At 42.6% G+C, this 14,663-nt stretch overlaps 1 protein-coding gene across 2 annotated transcripts; it reads right to left on the bottom strand.

Annotated features, from left to right (window-relative positions):
• Window positions 1-2,806: 2,806 nt before the first annotated feature.
• Window positions 2,807-11,333, bottom strand: LOC309366229 (left-right determination factor 2-like). 2 transcript variants are annotated; one of them, XM_081904701.1, is made up of 5 exons: window positions 11,272-11,333; window positions 9,377-9,598; window positions 7,421-7,664; window positions 6,275-6,514; window positions 2,807-4,804 (listed from the first exon to the last, which is right to left on the bottom strand). In XM_081904701.1, exons 1-5 carry the CDS (start codon window positions 11,276-11,278, stop codon window positions 4,465-4,467), a joined length of 1,053 nt encoding a protein of 350 aa, XP_081760827.1. In that variant the 5' UTR covers window positions 11,279-11,333; the 3' UTR covers window positions 2,807-4,464. The 2 variants fall into 2 exon arrangements, with proteins under 2 accessions (XP_081760827.1, XP_081760826.1); XM_081904700.1 differs by lacking the exon at window positions 11,272-11,333 and having other exon boundaries at window positions 9,377-10,979.
• Between the last annotated feature and the right edge of the window lie 3,330 nt (window positions 11,334-14,663).

The following is a 14,663-nucleotide window of genomic DNA, read 5'->3' as shown; positions in this document are numbered from 1 at the left end:
AAACAGAACATATCATCTCATCTCATCTTATACAACATTTTGGCTATTTTAACCTGAGACTTCCATCAGCCATGTCTAATGATTTTCAAACCTCATCTCTTAATTTTACATTTGTTATCCGACCTAACTATTACCTTTAATAATCCATAACTTAAAATCCATTCTCATAAATCTTTTCTGCAATATTTCATATAACTTCTTGCAGTCCTACAAGCATAGACAATTGATTACAATTGTCTTTCAAATAACTTGCATATTTAGTCCAATCTTTCAAGAATTTCTGGTCCCGCTGGTTTGGAATTCTCCCTGTCATCTTAATCCAATTCTGCGTAGTCCATTAGTTTCATCTGCCATTCCTCCTTCGTCAGTAGCTCTGCCTGGTTCCATTTCTGTGCCAGTAATACCCTTGCTGCAGTTGTCACATATAAAAACAGCCTGATATTGTTCTCTTGCCCAATTCGTTGCCAACTTCCAATTTATTTGCACGACACCAAATAGCATCATAGAAAACTTTGCTACAGTCACAATTAGGTTATAAGGAAATGTTTTGCGACTCCTTTGATCCCAGATTACAACAGGATGTGGAGATGGTGCAATGCATTCTGTAATTGCCTAAATGTAAGTGTGCTACTTGTGACAACAATACAGGGGCATGTCAAATTACTTTATGCTTTGGAGAGACAGTGTGGTGCAGTGCTTAAATGGCTAGGACCAGAGAGAACAAGGTTCAGATCTCCACTCAACCATCAAGCTCACTGGGTGACCTTGGGCCAGTAACTTTCTCAGCCTAACCTGCCTCACAGGGGGAGCCACCTTGAGCTCAATGGAGCAAAGACGAAATAAATAAATTTACTGCAGCCTCTCCACCACCACTTTTCTTACATTGCCATCTTAGGCATGTCTACTCAGAAGTAAGTTCCTCTGGGTTCAATAGAACTTACTCTCAGGTAAGTGAATTCAGGGGCGCTGACTTATAAAAAATATTGGGGGGGCCCATACCGACTTATAAAAAATATTGGGGGGGCCCAAGACCTCCAAACCGCTGCTGCTGGGGGAACGAAAGGGGCGAGCCCCGGGCTGCCCCGACCATAAGTGAACCTGTGAGGGCCCGCCCTTTGCGGCAGCCGATTGGCTGCCGCCGTGGGCGGTGAATATTAATGATGTATCATTTTTGTGCTTCATGCTGTGGCCACAGACATGTGATCTGATGGTGAATTTGGGGTGACCCAATGCAAAAATCCTGAGAATCGCTGTGGATCCATGCTTTGTAACCACGTTTTTGCACCATTGCAGCCCCAGGCAACAGTGGGTGTGTGATTTTTGGGGGGCAGGCTGTAGCCATGGACATGCTATGTGCTCTGATGGTGAATTTGGGGTGACCCAATGCAAAGATCCTGAGGATCCCTGTGGATCCATGTTTTGTAACCACGTTTTTGCACCATTGCAGCCCCAGGCAACAGTGGGTGTGTGATTTTGGGGGGGGGCAGGCTGTAGCCATGGACATGCTATGTGCTCTGATGGTGAATTTGGGGTGACCCAATGCAAAGATCCTGAGGATCCCTGTGGATCCATGTTTTGTAACCACGTTTTTGCACCATTGCAGCCCCAGGCAACAGTGGGTGGGTGATTTTGGGGGGGGCAGGCTGTAGCCATGGACATGCTATGTGATCTGATGGTGAATTTGGGGTGACCCAATGCAAAGATCCTGAGGATCCATGCGGATCCATGCTTTTAAACCACATTTTAAGTGGGGAGGGAAGGAAAAACACAGAACGGACAAGGAGCACGAGAGGGGTGTGCAGAGAAGCAGCTGGCTAAGAATGCAGGGGAGGGGTATAATGGCAAGGAGGAAAGGAAGGCAAAAGTTTTCCCTCACCTACCCACCCAAGCCAGCCAGCTCGCACGGCACGCGCTCTCTCTCTCTCTCTCTCTCCCTCCTGCCTGCTTGCCTGGAGGGGAGGGGCTTTCCCTGCTCTTTGTTCCGTTTGAGCAAACACAGCAAGGAAACAGAGGAGGGTGGGCAGTAAGACCCTGAGGCAGAATGCAGGAAAGCAGCCGCTTTCTCTTTTTGAGGGAAAAATACGGTAATAATTTTCTTAAATTATTGGAGGGGCAGAGCCCCCCCAAACGAATTTTTGAGGGGGCTCGGGCCCCCTCAGGCCCCATGGAGTCGGCGCCTATGAGTGAATTACAGCCAGTTCCACAGACTCATTCTGTTTGCACATATCCATCTGTTTTGCAGTCCCTTACAAAGATCAGATTTTATCTCCTTTCTTGTTTTTATTTTTTTGTTTTAAATAGGATATTTTAAAGTTTTGGAAGCCCCATTCAAAACAGGCTACATTACCCAAATTATAAAAGAGTAATTGTTTGTGTGCATATTTTTAAAGATTCAAATAAAATAATCCACTGTATTCATTGTATATTTTATTGTTTTTCCTAGTATGTCAATATGTACAAAATTCAGGGGAACCTCATCAATCACATTGTTTTTATGTTACAAATGAAAAAGGACGAGATCTTGCAATCATATGCAGCAAGCATCTTTACACACAAGTCCCACTTATTACAGGGTTTCTGGCTCACTTTTTAACCCATAAGGTACATAGATCAGCCTTCTGATGGAGATAGCAAATAAGGACGGAGAATATATATGGATTCTATATTATTAATAGGTAAGTGCTTTTTATGATTCCTAAGATAGTTTGTGGTATAATAATATGGTCTGATTGTAATGGACAGAATGTTGGTCATGGTCTGGGAGCAAGTTCAACTGGATAGTCAAATCTGCCAACCTTAGATCCAGTCAAAGCTGACAACTTTTAAAGGCCCATTGATTTCAGCTGGAGATATTTAACTACACACTGTACTCTCCCACTAAAATCAGTGCAGCTGGGAAATGCAAAACTTTCCATGGGTGTGATCCAGGAAAGGTGACACACGTTTAAAACTCTCTTGGTTTCAGTGGGCAAGTGGGCTAGCACAGCTGTTTATTGCAGCAGCCCCGGCTACAAGCTCCCCAGGGAAATGATGCCTCTGGGGCTGGCCAGGGGGTGCTGGTTGCCAGGAGCTGAGGCGGCTCAGAGGCTGGGGTGGCTGTGGGAGCTGCCTGGAGGACTCCCAAGGAGAGGCGAGAGGAGAGGAGGCTGAGGGAACACTGCAAAAGGGTGAGAGGCTTTCAGCTTGGCAGGAAAGGGGTGACATAACTGGGCTCCTGAGTCCCACAAGGGTGCTGCAGAAAGAATGGTATTGGTCAAGGGAGCCGTGCACTCAAAAAGCTTGAAAACCTCTATCCTCAATACACCCCTTTACTTTTTCTCCACAGGAGTGAATTGCAGCCATTCACTGCCATGGGAGAAAGTTACACTGCACTCTGGACACTGTTGCAAGTGAAGGTAAACCTGTCCTCCATCCCTGATACCAAGGGCTTAGTCGTTACCCACAGGGATCCTGCAAGAGGTGCTGTAGGACTCTGCTTGGAGGCACATGCAATTCATCTCAAAGTGCTCCTTGTAGGATGCTGTCCTCTCATCATACAGATGCCTATCCCTTGTTTTGATGGGTGTTTTGTTAGTAATAACAGAAGAAGAAGAGTTTGGCTTTGATATCCCGCTTTATCACTTCCCAAAGGAGTCTCAAAGCGGCTAACATTCTCCTTTCCCTTCCTCCCCCACAACAAACACTCTGTGAGGTGAGTGAGGCTGAGAGACTTGAAAGAAGTGTGACTGGCCCAAGGTCACCCAGCAGCTGCATGTGGAGGAGCGGGGAAGCGAACCTGGTTCACCAGATTACGAGTCTAGCACTCTTAACCATTACACCACATGACAGAAGAACTGTCATGAAGGACCAGTGATAAATCCATCTATTCCAGCAATCTTTCTCTGGTGCTGACAGATTTCAACTATCATTAACAAACTGCTATCGCTCACTGAATTTGGGATTATATCCTACTTTGCTGCTCTGCCATGGAAAATGATAGCCCAGCAACAAACAAACAAACTCTCAGTAAATAGAATATAAGAACCCAGTAAGACCAAAGGCCAATTTAGTCCCGCATCCTGTTCTCACAGTGGTCAACCAGACACCTATGAGAAGCCCACAAACAGGACCTAAGTGCAACAGCACTCTTCCCACTTGAGATTCCCAGCAACCTCTTGTACAAAGGCATCCTATCTGCAACAGTGGAGGTAGAGCACAGCCATTGTGGCCATGAAAGGCAGACATACAAGTTATACACTGCAAAATTCCATCCAGATTGGAACAACCTGCATTTGAGACTGCAAAATTGCATACCTATGACAGGAGAGGAACCAAATTATTGTTCAAATGTATGAAGAAGACCAGCAACCGAATTCAGTGTGCCACGGGTGATATGTGGTTAGAATTAGGAGAACTAAACGAGGAAAAGAGCACCCTGCAACAGGCTACCTCTTGCCTTTCTGCCATTCTGTGTTTGGTGTGTGGCTAGACCGCTGCTATATGGTCCATGATGCAGCCACATTTTTCTACAATCATATTAGGGAACTCTGCCACCTCAATTTCAGTGTAGTTTCCCTTCTTGACAAGATACATCATGGGGAGCGGAGAGCTCTCCACCACAGCACAGGTTCTTTCTCCGTAGCCAAAATGGTGCAGCAAGTTCTTGGGTTGCCGGCAGGCACCCACACAGTGGTAAGCCTGGTAGCCGGCTGGCTCGATAATCCAATACTGTGTCCAGGTCAGCTCTCGGAAATTGATGTAATGTTCCTGGCGGCAGCAGGCAGTCTTCTCAGTCAGGGTTCCTCCTTCACAATCTCCAGGTCCCCTGCCGAAGAAAAGCAGATAGTTTTATGTCTGAGATGTAGAAAGACCCAAGCTGGAGACAATCTGGAGCTTACAAATGCTAGAACTGGCGCAAACATGCTTATTCTTCTAGTGTTTAAGTGTCGGTATGTGTTTGATTGTCTATTACCCTTTTGAGGCACACATGATAGCTTCCCACATGGCTTCACACATATGTATCTTCACAACAACTATGTGAAGTGGGTTAGAAGGGCAGAGAAATCCAATCACCTCTCCTTATACCAAACTTGGGGAAGAAGGGTTGGGTTAGGTGGAGGTGACTTTTCTTCCAACTAAACCGACCTCCCACCGACCAGTGCTGATGTTGTCAACTTTCCCCTTCTGCCCTTCAAATGTGTGGGTGGGTAGTAGGCCTAACCAGAGTGAGCCGGTGGAAAGCCATGAAATGGAGTGTTCTGAAGGCAGAGAGGAGGCAGGGCTGAGCCGTGAACTGGACTCACTGCTGTCACATAACAACTTTAAACCCCACCATCCTGTCCCTCACCTGCACCCCTTGGTTGCCCTGAGCAGCAGGGATGTGAATGTCCTGCTACTCCACAAAGCCCTGATGCTGACGGTTTGGTTTTTACCCTAAGATGGGGGTGGGGAACCTGTGGCCCTCTGGATGTAGCCGGACTGCAACTCCCATCATCCTTAACCATACTAGCTGGGTCTGATGGGAGTTGGAGTCCAACAACAACTTGAGGGCCCCAGGTACCCCAACCCTGGACCAAAAGATGGCAACTGATCCACTCACCCAGTGGTCTCCAGGTGAGCAGGGATTTGAACCCTGGACTCCCTGGTCCACTCTATCCACTGCATCACACAGTTTAGCAACGATAAAATCTGTATTTCTTCCTAATAAAACATTGGGCACTGTTTTAATGAAACAAACTTAATTTGTTTCACCTATTCTTTGTGTGTGTGTGTGTGTGTGTGTGAGAGAGAGAGAGAGAGAGAGAGAGAGAGAGAGAGAGAGAGAGAGAGATTCACCTGCAACACAATCCTAACCTTTTCCCTCGTTCTCTCATAATGGTTTGTGTGATTGTTTGTCTCCAGTATACTGCAAGAATGTAGCAATAATCAGCAGCTTTTGGAAGAAATTAGTTGATTGTTGGGATTTCTGTGTACCACGGTATAGATAGCTGTATATCCAATGCAACCATTGCATCTTTTAAAAGCAATGCGAGGTGGATGAGTATCTCAAGATCAGTTCCAAAAGTACACATTGTAAAACTCAATTCTCCCAGGAAACACAGCAAGGAAAGTAAACATGCCTATTGTCATGCTGTAGGATTGCAATACTGAGCAAAATCCACTGAGCTTACTTTTGAGAAAACATGGTTTGGATTGGGTTTAAGGGCTATCTAAACTGTGCCTGAGTTTGTCTTCAGTATTAAAGGGCAGAAATAAAACTCCCCGGTAACCAATGTGATTAAAGTTTGAAACTTACCCATAGTCTTCCAGGTTAAGGGTATAAAGCACCAACTCAGGCTTGCCCAGTGCTTTGTCCGAAGGATCTTGAGAAGTAAAGCGCACACTTTTGGCCATTTCAGAGGCATAGCTGCCTAATCTTTCTCCTTCAATCCAGATCTCCAGGATCATCGGCCCCTGCCTCTTGGTCTTTAGCCAAAAATGCACTGCCTGGGTGACATCGAAATTCTTCCAGCCAGACTCCATAAGTGGAACTAACCTAAATAGACAAAAAAAATGGGTTAATAGTGGAGAGAGAACCTAGAATAAAAACACATACAGGGGGAGATATCTACTAGCTTCTTTATACCAGAATAACAGACTGAAATTGAAAGAAAAACATTGGAATGAGTGAGAATACAATATTTGTTTTCAAAAAGGAACTGAACTAATAGGACTTTTGCCTGATCTCCGAGCCTATTCACATATTGCATTTTGAACTTGGGTGGAAAAGGCACCTCAATTTAAAAGGCAAAATAAAATTCACTTAGGTTAGAAATGCTGTAAAAGCCTAGACTGATCTCAACTTCTGCATAAAGGCTTCCCTTATAAGTAACAATTCTTTATACAGTGGTACCTCGGGTTACATACGCTTCAGGTTACATACGCTTCAGGTTACATATGCTTCAGGTTACAGACTCCGCTAACCCAGAAATAGTACCTTGGGTTAAGAACTTTGCTTCAGGATGAGAACAGAAATCGTGCTCCAGCAGCGAAGCAGCAGCAGGAGGCCCCATTAGCTAAAGTGGTGCTTCAGGTTAAGAACAGTTTCAGGTTAAGAACAGACCCCCGGAACAAATTAAGTACTTAACCCGAGGTACCACTATACAACCTCCAGGGTACATTAAGATGTATGCCTGATAATGAGGTAAACAGGTAAACCCTGCTTTTGTAACTGCAGAGCAATAGATTAGGCAGACAAGCTCTTCAAGAAAATAACAATTATGATGATCATCTTAATAAATGATCTCATCTGGGAAACACTGTAAGGAAATGAAGACATTTTGAAAACCATGCATATATTTGAGAGAAGGCTTGCCCCCCTGCCCTTGAAACAGCACTGCTGAGTGTGGTTCTATTCAAGTGAACCTCTCCTGAGCCATTAGATCAGACTCCTTCTTCATACCTGGAATCAATCAAAGAGGTCCGGTTGGTGCCATTCTCTTGGGGCTGCACCCAGTACACGCTCACCCTGGCATTCATGACTGGCCGATGAGATGGCTTGATGGGCAGGTGTTTCCTCTCCAGGGGCTTTTTGAAAAGCTTCAGCTCAGCCATGGTGACTTCGCTGTTTGCTGGTATCCTGCCTTCCATGTCGAAGATAAGTTTTTGACGGGTGGTGTCCGAATAGAGAATGTCTCCAGGAATATCTGTTATGCATTTGGAAACAACCGAAATACTTATATTCATCATTGTTTTCATTTGTCACTTTAAAAAAAGACTTTCCTTTTATGTTACTTCAGAATAGGGAGAGGAATCATCTGACCCGCCGGTTATTATTGGACACCAACTCCTTTCAGCCCCAGCCAGCTGGTCCAGTGGTCAGTCCAACAACATCTGGCTGGTCACATGTTCCTCATTCCTGTGATAGATCAATCATATCTTCTTCATGTGCAACCCAGTGGATAAAGAGAAAGACAGTTTAATAGGTTGTTTATTTCCGGTTTGGGACATTTTGTATTTTGGTTCTGTATAAATGCAGGCTGTTATTTTAAAATAACAGAAAAAAGGGTTTTAAGTTATGCATCGGGAAAATCTTTTTAAGGAAAGCTTAGCACTGGAAGGAGTTGTCTACAAAAGATATGAAGTCACGTTGCAGTTACATTATTTACTGGACACCAGTTCTGAAGATATGGCAGATTGGTACTCAGTGCGAATCCACTCTCTACTGTTCCTCTGCAACTTCATCCCACATTGTTCACCCTCCTGGTTATGGAAATATGTGCTAGTATGGACGACACAGCAGGAATCAGTGGGAAAGGCAACTGTTTACCCCCCCCCCCATTTTTTTTACTCCGATTGCAATACTTTCTGTATTGCAAGCTTAGTACATAAAACACAAACAGAGATCAAAGGTCCCTCTGGTGAATTCTTCATTACAAAAGAGAGATAATTGTGCTAGATAATACACTAAGTAACCATGTGCTACATAGTCACTAGCACAGTGAGTTGAATTGTGTCACACACTCCTCACACACTCCCTTGGTTGTTGAGAAATAGTACAACTCACTGTGTGGATGGAACCCATAAATAAGAGGTTCCCTATGTACTTAGAGCCACCGTGAGTTAATGGTTAAACCAGCTACCACACAATATATAGTCATTTTTCCACCTAATGCCTATTTTAAACCTTCAGCCCCTCCGCCCCCAGAATGTACATTGCTGAAGCAAGCATGTCTGGTCTGGTCAATGCCTGGGTGGGTGTCATGTAGCTTGAAAGCTACATGTACAGTGCCTTCAGTTCCATCATGGAAGAAAGATGGAATATACATGTAAGAAAATAGATAAAGGAAGTACAGATACAGTAAGCAGGCTAAGGAGTGGGCAATCCTGCACCCACTTCCCTTGCAAGCCTCATTGAACTTAGTATAGCTTATTTCTTCATAGGTATGGATAGGATTGCATTGTTACTTGAGAATATGTCCTTTTGACATATGGAGTAAGCACACTTAAGACTGTGCTGCCCTTCAGGAAAGGGATGCAAATTAATCCTGTGAATTTCTAATAGCAGATTAACTCTATGAATACCACTTGCAATATAATGCATAATAACATGAAGCATGAGAAACTTATTCAAGAGGTATACATTCCCTGAAATCAATCCTGTTTAATTGTTAAACAAGTCTATTGCACCACCTTATCATCACATTTAGGACAAATGTATTGTATATACAGAGAGACTTAAGCTGAAAAATTAATCTTTGGGTATAAATTTAGGTCTGCATTTCTCAGAGATACTGTTACAGTGATTTGCATAATAGTTATTACACAGCCTGAATCTATAAAATTCTAGACCAGATGCAGATTTCAGTTTAGGACTGACTTGCTTTTAGTTACTTGTGACGATAACAGCAAAGTTTACCTGCATTGCCAGGAATTCCTCTAAGGATACCAGCTAGACTGGGCATTGCTCTCCGCTTCTCTCGGCGGCGCTTCAGCATAGACATGTATTTATTCCTTGCATTTTCCGGAATGACCAGATTTTCCATGTCTGTCCTCTGAAGAGCAGGGACCTCAGGAAGCCCTAATTTATCCAGCAATATCTGTTTGAGTCCTTTCTGGGTAAATCCATTCGCGGTGGCAGCTATGATGAGAGCACAGGTTACCAAGCATCTGAGATTCACAGCCATCCTTTGCCTAGCTATCGGTGGGGAGAAGAGCCCCTAAATCACTCTCTCTCTCTCTCTCTCCTCAGCACAAGCTGTTCTTGGCGAAGAAGAGACAGCTCTGCAAGGTTTCAAGCTGCCTGAATGGGAAAGGGATCTAATGTGGTGGGTTTATATAGCAAGTCTGATCCCACTGGCATTACAAATTCCACAAGCAGAAGTGAGGCAGGGGGCTTGGAAGTGTTACATCCCCTTTGATACATCCAAGCTATAGTAACACCTTCCAGTGCATTTGAACTTAAAACAGAAATATTTAGAAGACTCTCTACACGTTCCCAAAGCTCTCTGTGGCCCTAAACAACTCAGGTTTCCTCCAGTCATTCTGTTGTTGTCTGCCGAATCTCCATGAAGGAAAAGACATGGCAACGTTATGAAATGCGCTATGACACCTTTTTTGTGCAGTAAATACATAAACTGGGCAGGGTGGGAGGTTTGAGAATAATTCTTGGACCAATTAGCATTTGTAAATCACATCAATTGCTGTTATTCATAAGATTAATATCAGGTCCTGCTTCATAATCCAGAAAACCTCATGCAAAGTCTTGTGGATATCAGTGGAAATATATACCAGTGTAGAGAGCAACTAAACTGCCTTTCTACCGGGTGCAGATATATGGCGTTCACATAGATAGCCAACGTGCTCAATGCTACATGGATCACACAGAATTCCTTAAATTTGATCATAAAGATGGAACACACTATAACTTGTAACATATTAATTCTCCTAACAATAGCTACATTAAAAAAAATATATCCAGAACAATCTCTCTAGTTCAAGTACTTTCTTTTGCCAAGTTAATGAATTACTACAGTTACACTGTTGTTGCTGCTGCTGCTGTTGTTTAATAGTCATTAATCATAACACTGCAGTAGTTTATCTCCTTGAACCAGGCAAGGTTGAATGTTAGATTTCTGAAACATACAGGTTGGGCATTGAAGGCAGTATTCAACTACCACATCGTTTTTCAGGAGAAAAACCTGGCAAAATCCCATTACTGTAGTAACACCACTTATTACAGAAGACAACCACCTTTGAGAGGGAACAAAGCAACAATGAACTCCTTTCCTCCGGCGTTATTATGCTTTTACTATGGGGAACGTTTGCCTTGTTAATCTCTGTGACATTTCCATTCACAGCAAAAAAAGCATAGTTACTGAAAAATTAAGAACATATGGAGAGCCCTGCTTGATCATACTGCATATACACTATCATGCATGGGTGTTGCCAGGGGGGGGCAGGGAGGGGCAGCTGCCCCCAATCAATAAAAATAAATAAAAATACACAGCAAACTGAGGTTCAGCCCCCACAACAAAATGCCTGCCCCCTCTCCCCAGAAAAATCCTGGCTATGTCCATGCTATGTCCAACATCCTGTCCCCCACAATATTCAGCCAGTTGCTTATAGGAAGCCCACAAACAGAGCATAAGAGCAACTGTTCTTCCTTCCTTAATAGTAATACTTTTATTATTTCTATGCTGCCCATCTGACTGGGTTGCCCCAGCCACTCTGTGCTCCACAGCAACTGGTATTCAGAGGCATGGTGCCTCTCATCCTGCAGATAGCAAATACAGGATCACAGCGTAGCTTTACCTTCCATTAATTTGTCTAATCCCTTTTGGAATCACTTGGTGGTCATACCGACGTCTTGGAAAGCAAATTCCAAAACTATGCTCTGTACAGTGGTACCTCGGGTTAAGAACTTAATTCGTTCTGGAGGTCATTCTTAACCTGAAAATGTTCTTAACCTCAGGTACCACTTTAGCTAATGGGGCCTCCCGCTGCTGCAGTGCCGCCGCTGCACGATTTCTGTTCTCATCCTGAAGCAAAGTTCTTAACCCGAGGTACTATTTCTGGGTTAGCGGAGTCTGTAACCTGAAGCGTCTATAACCCAAGGTACCACTGTATGTAGAAGTGCTTCAGTTTGCCCTGAATCTTCCACTGCTCCGATTCATTGGAAGATCCTAGTATTATGAAAGAGGAAGACAAACCTATGTACTTTTCCCACACCAACCATGGTTTTGAAAAACCTGTATCATGTTTCCTCCTTATTTCACTTGTTGCTAAACTGAAAACCTTTCCTCATAGTTGCTTCAGCTTCCTGCTTGTTATTATTATTATTATATTGTTCTCTCTTTCCTTATTATATCCTTACATTTTACCACATTTTTTTCAATGAATCAGGGGACACTTTTCAATTTCAATGGGAAACGGGGACATCTAGTAACCTTACCTTACAACCCTGTGAACTAGGTTAGGCTGGACCACAACAGTGTATATGTGAAGTTAGGTTCACTCCCTTCCCCAATGTGCATTACTTTACACTTGTTTACACTGAACTGAATTTGCCGTTTTGATGCCCTTTCAACTAGTTTGGAAAGATCCTTTCAGAGCTCTTTTCAATATCTTTTATCACTCTAAATAATACGGTGTTTTCTATAGTTTTGGCTACTTCACCGTTCTCCCCAAACTCCAGGTCATTTATGAACAAGTTAGAAAGTTTCAGTCCAAATAAGGATCCTTGGAGGGACTTCACTTCTTACATCCTTTCAATATGAGAACTGTCAATTTATTACTACTCTCTGCTTCCTGCTCGTTAGTCAGTTACTGACCCTAAAGAATCTGTACTCTTATCCCATTATGTTTACTCAGGAGCATTTGAGCATCCAAGTGTACACTGTCAGCCTGATCACCCCTATCCACACATGCTTGTTGACACGCTAAAAGGTTTTAGAGAGGCAGGGCTTGCTTTTGCAGGCCATGCTGATTTTCCTTCACCAACACTTGTTCTTCCACACTCTCATTTACTCTGCATCAAGTGTGCTCCCAACACTGGTTTGAGAAGCTGTGTACACACACTAGCCACAATCCTGTTGTTTCTTATGCAATACTCTGTCTTGATACATTTCTCCCAAAACCAGTTTCAAACCAAAATGAGAAAAGGACAATCTAATTTGTAGTGTATTGTAATGTGTAATGTGTTCACAGCTTTGTAATGTGTAATGTGTTTGATGCTTTTATATTCAGCAATTCTTTCTATGAAAAATAAATTTGTGTTAATTGGAATGGTAGTTTTTTGATGAGGTTTTAATAAAAAGGAATGTACAATTCCAAACAAATGTAGTATTTTTTTTTTAAAAATACACCATAATTGTAAAACATCATTGGTCATGACCTACTGTAGTCCTAGAGAGATCCTTTACATGGCAATTGTGTACTCACAAGAATCCCCACCACCACCTGACCATAATTATCACCTGTTTGCAGGAGCTTTGCTAGAGTCTTAAAGGACTCAGAACACAGACTCACAAAATACATTTGCATAAATGTAGAGTGTGCCTCTGAGCAAAATAAGATGGCAGGTAGCATCAGTCACACCAGCACTGCACTTTGTAGCATGCCCAGCTGCCCTATAAGTTTTAAAAAGGGAGGGAAGGTGTCTTCCATGAGAGAATTTTGTACTGTGTGAAAGTAGCAGGATTTATTTGGATAGCCCAAACAGCATGATTGAAGTGCAAATTTGCAATCTTCAACTGCACCTATATTAGATGTCTCAAACCCTGTGAAATAAACCCCCTGAATATTATTTTCTTTTAACCAATCTAATGCAGGATGAAATACCCAATCCTTAAGCATGGATACAAAAAGACCTTCATAGCCCATTTTCCAGGGAAGAGATCATAAAGCATTTTTGTGTATTCTGAAGGAATAGAAACAGAGTTATCTAATACAGCTAACTACTTTTAGAATCAGGAATTACAAAGCAAGCATGAACTTAGACTATTGCTGTCACCACAGAAGTACTCTACCCAAAAGTGTGAATGTAGTTCTGAATCACCTGCTTATTATTTTCATGGATTTAAGCGGTATGTGTTAAGGTCTGTTAAGCATTAATGATAAATACAATCTTCTGGTGGTGCACTGCAGTGAGGGCCCCTAGATTAGAAAGTGCTTTCTTTCATGTCTGATGTCCAGTCTAATAGAAAGAAAACCCTTTAATGCCAAATGTGTATTGGAAGCAGATTTATGAGCTCAACAGGTAACGTAAAATTATTAGGCAAACAGTTGAAGCTCAGTTAGAAAGAAAAAAATGTGGATTGAACTCTTTTTCACACAGTGGTGATTATCTCCTCCAATTGCTGGTTTTACTATTCCCTTTTTGTCATGCAAACAAGAAAAGGCAGGCATTTTATAGGAGCTCCTTCTGTGTGATGTGTATTGGAATCTACATGGTGGATTTAAAATGTCAGACAAGGGATTTAAAGTGTCTGCAAAGAATGAAATATAAGAGACCAGCCAAAGACTACATGTAAAGTTTACAGTGGTCATTTCAGCAAATGTAAAACTAGTTTTTGCTATCTAACCATACCATAAGGATCACCTGCTTTCTTGCAGGTGTGTATTTGCATAATGACCGCATTCTCTTTCATCAATAAATCCTATGTGTTAAGTAGGAAGTGTGATAGGCTCAAACCTAATTGTAAAGATAAGCATTTCAAATATACCTGCAATAGAAAGTATGACAGAATATTTGCTAGAGGTGGTTAGTGCCTCAGTTTATTTAATCTGATGTTTAATCTTATGCTTTTCATAGTTGTCAATAGGCCATGTACAGGCTATACCAAAGTTTACTGCATTTGCAGGAATGAGATGCAACCAAGCCAGACTTGCAGCAAAATGAATAATCCTTCAATACTGGAAAGCCCAGACCACACCAAGCGAAGAAAACTGGATACAGGAACTCCTGCAACTACTGTACAAGATTATATTCTAAAAAATACATAAAATCAAGCTTCTGGGAGATGGGAAGTGCATTTTTGGACCTCTTCACTGAATAATACCCACAACTAGAAACAGTGGGAGGCACAGGGCAGTGAGGGAAACCTGCCCGACTTAATGGATGTTAATCTAGGACTAAGACAGAGCACTGATGACATTCATTCATCCTAACCTGTGTCTAGGCATGAAAACCTGAATACTGTATA

This window comes from Podarcis melisellensis, assembly GCF_964234715.1.
Source record: "Podarcis melisellensis genome assembly, chromosome: 3".
Lineage (NCBI taxonomy): Eukaryota > Metazoa > Chordata > Lepidosauria > Squamata > Lacertidae > Podarcis > Podarcis melisellensis.
This window is presented reverse-complemented; position numbering and strand designations above follow the sequence as displayed.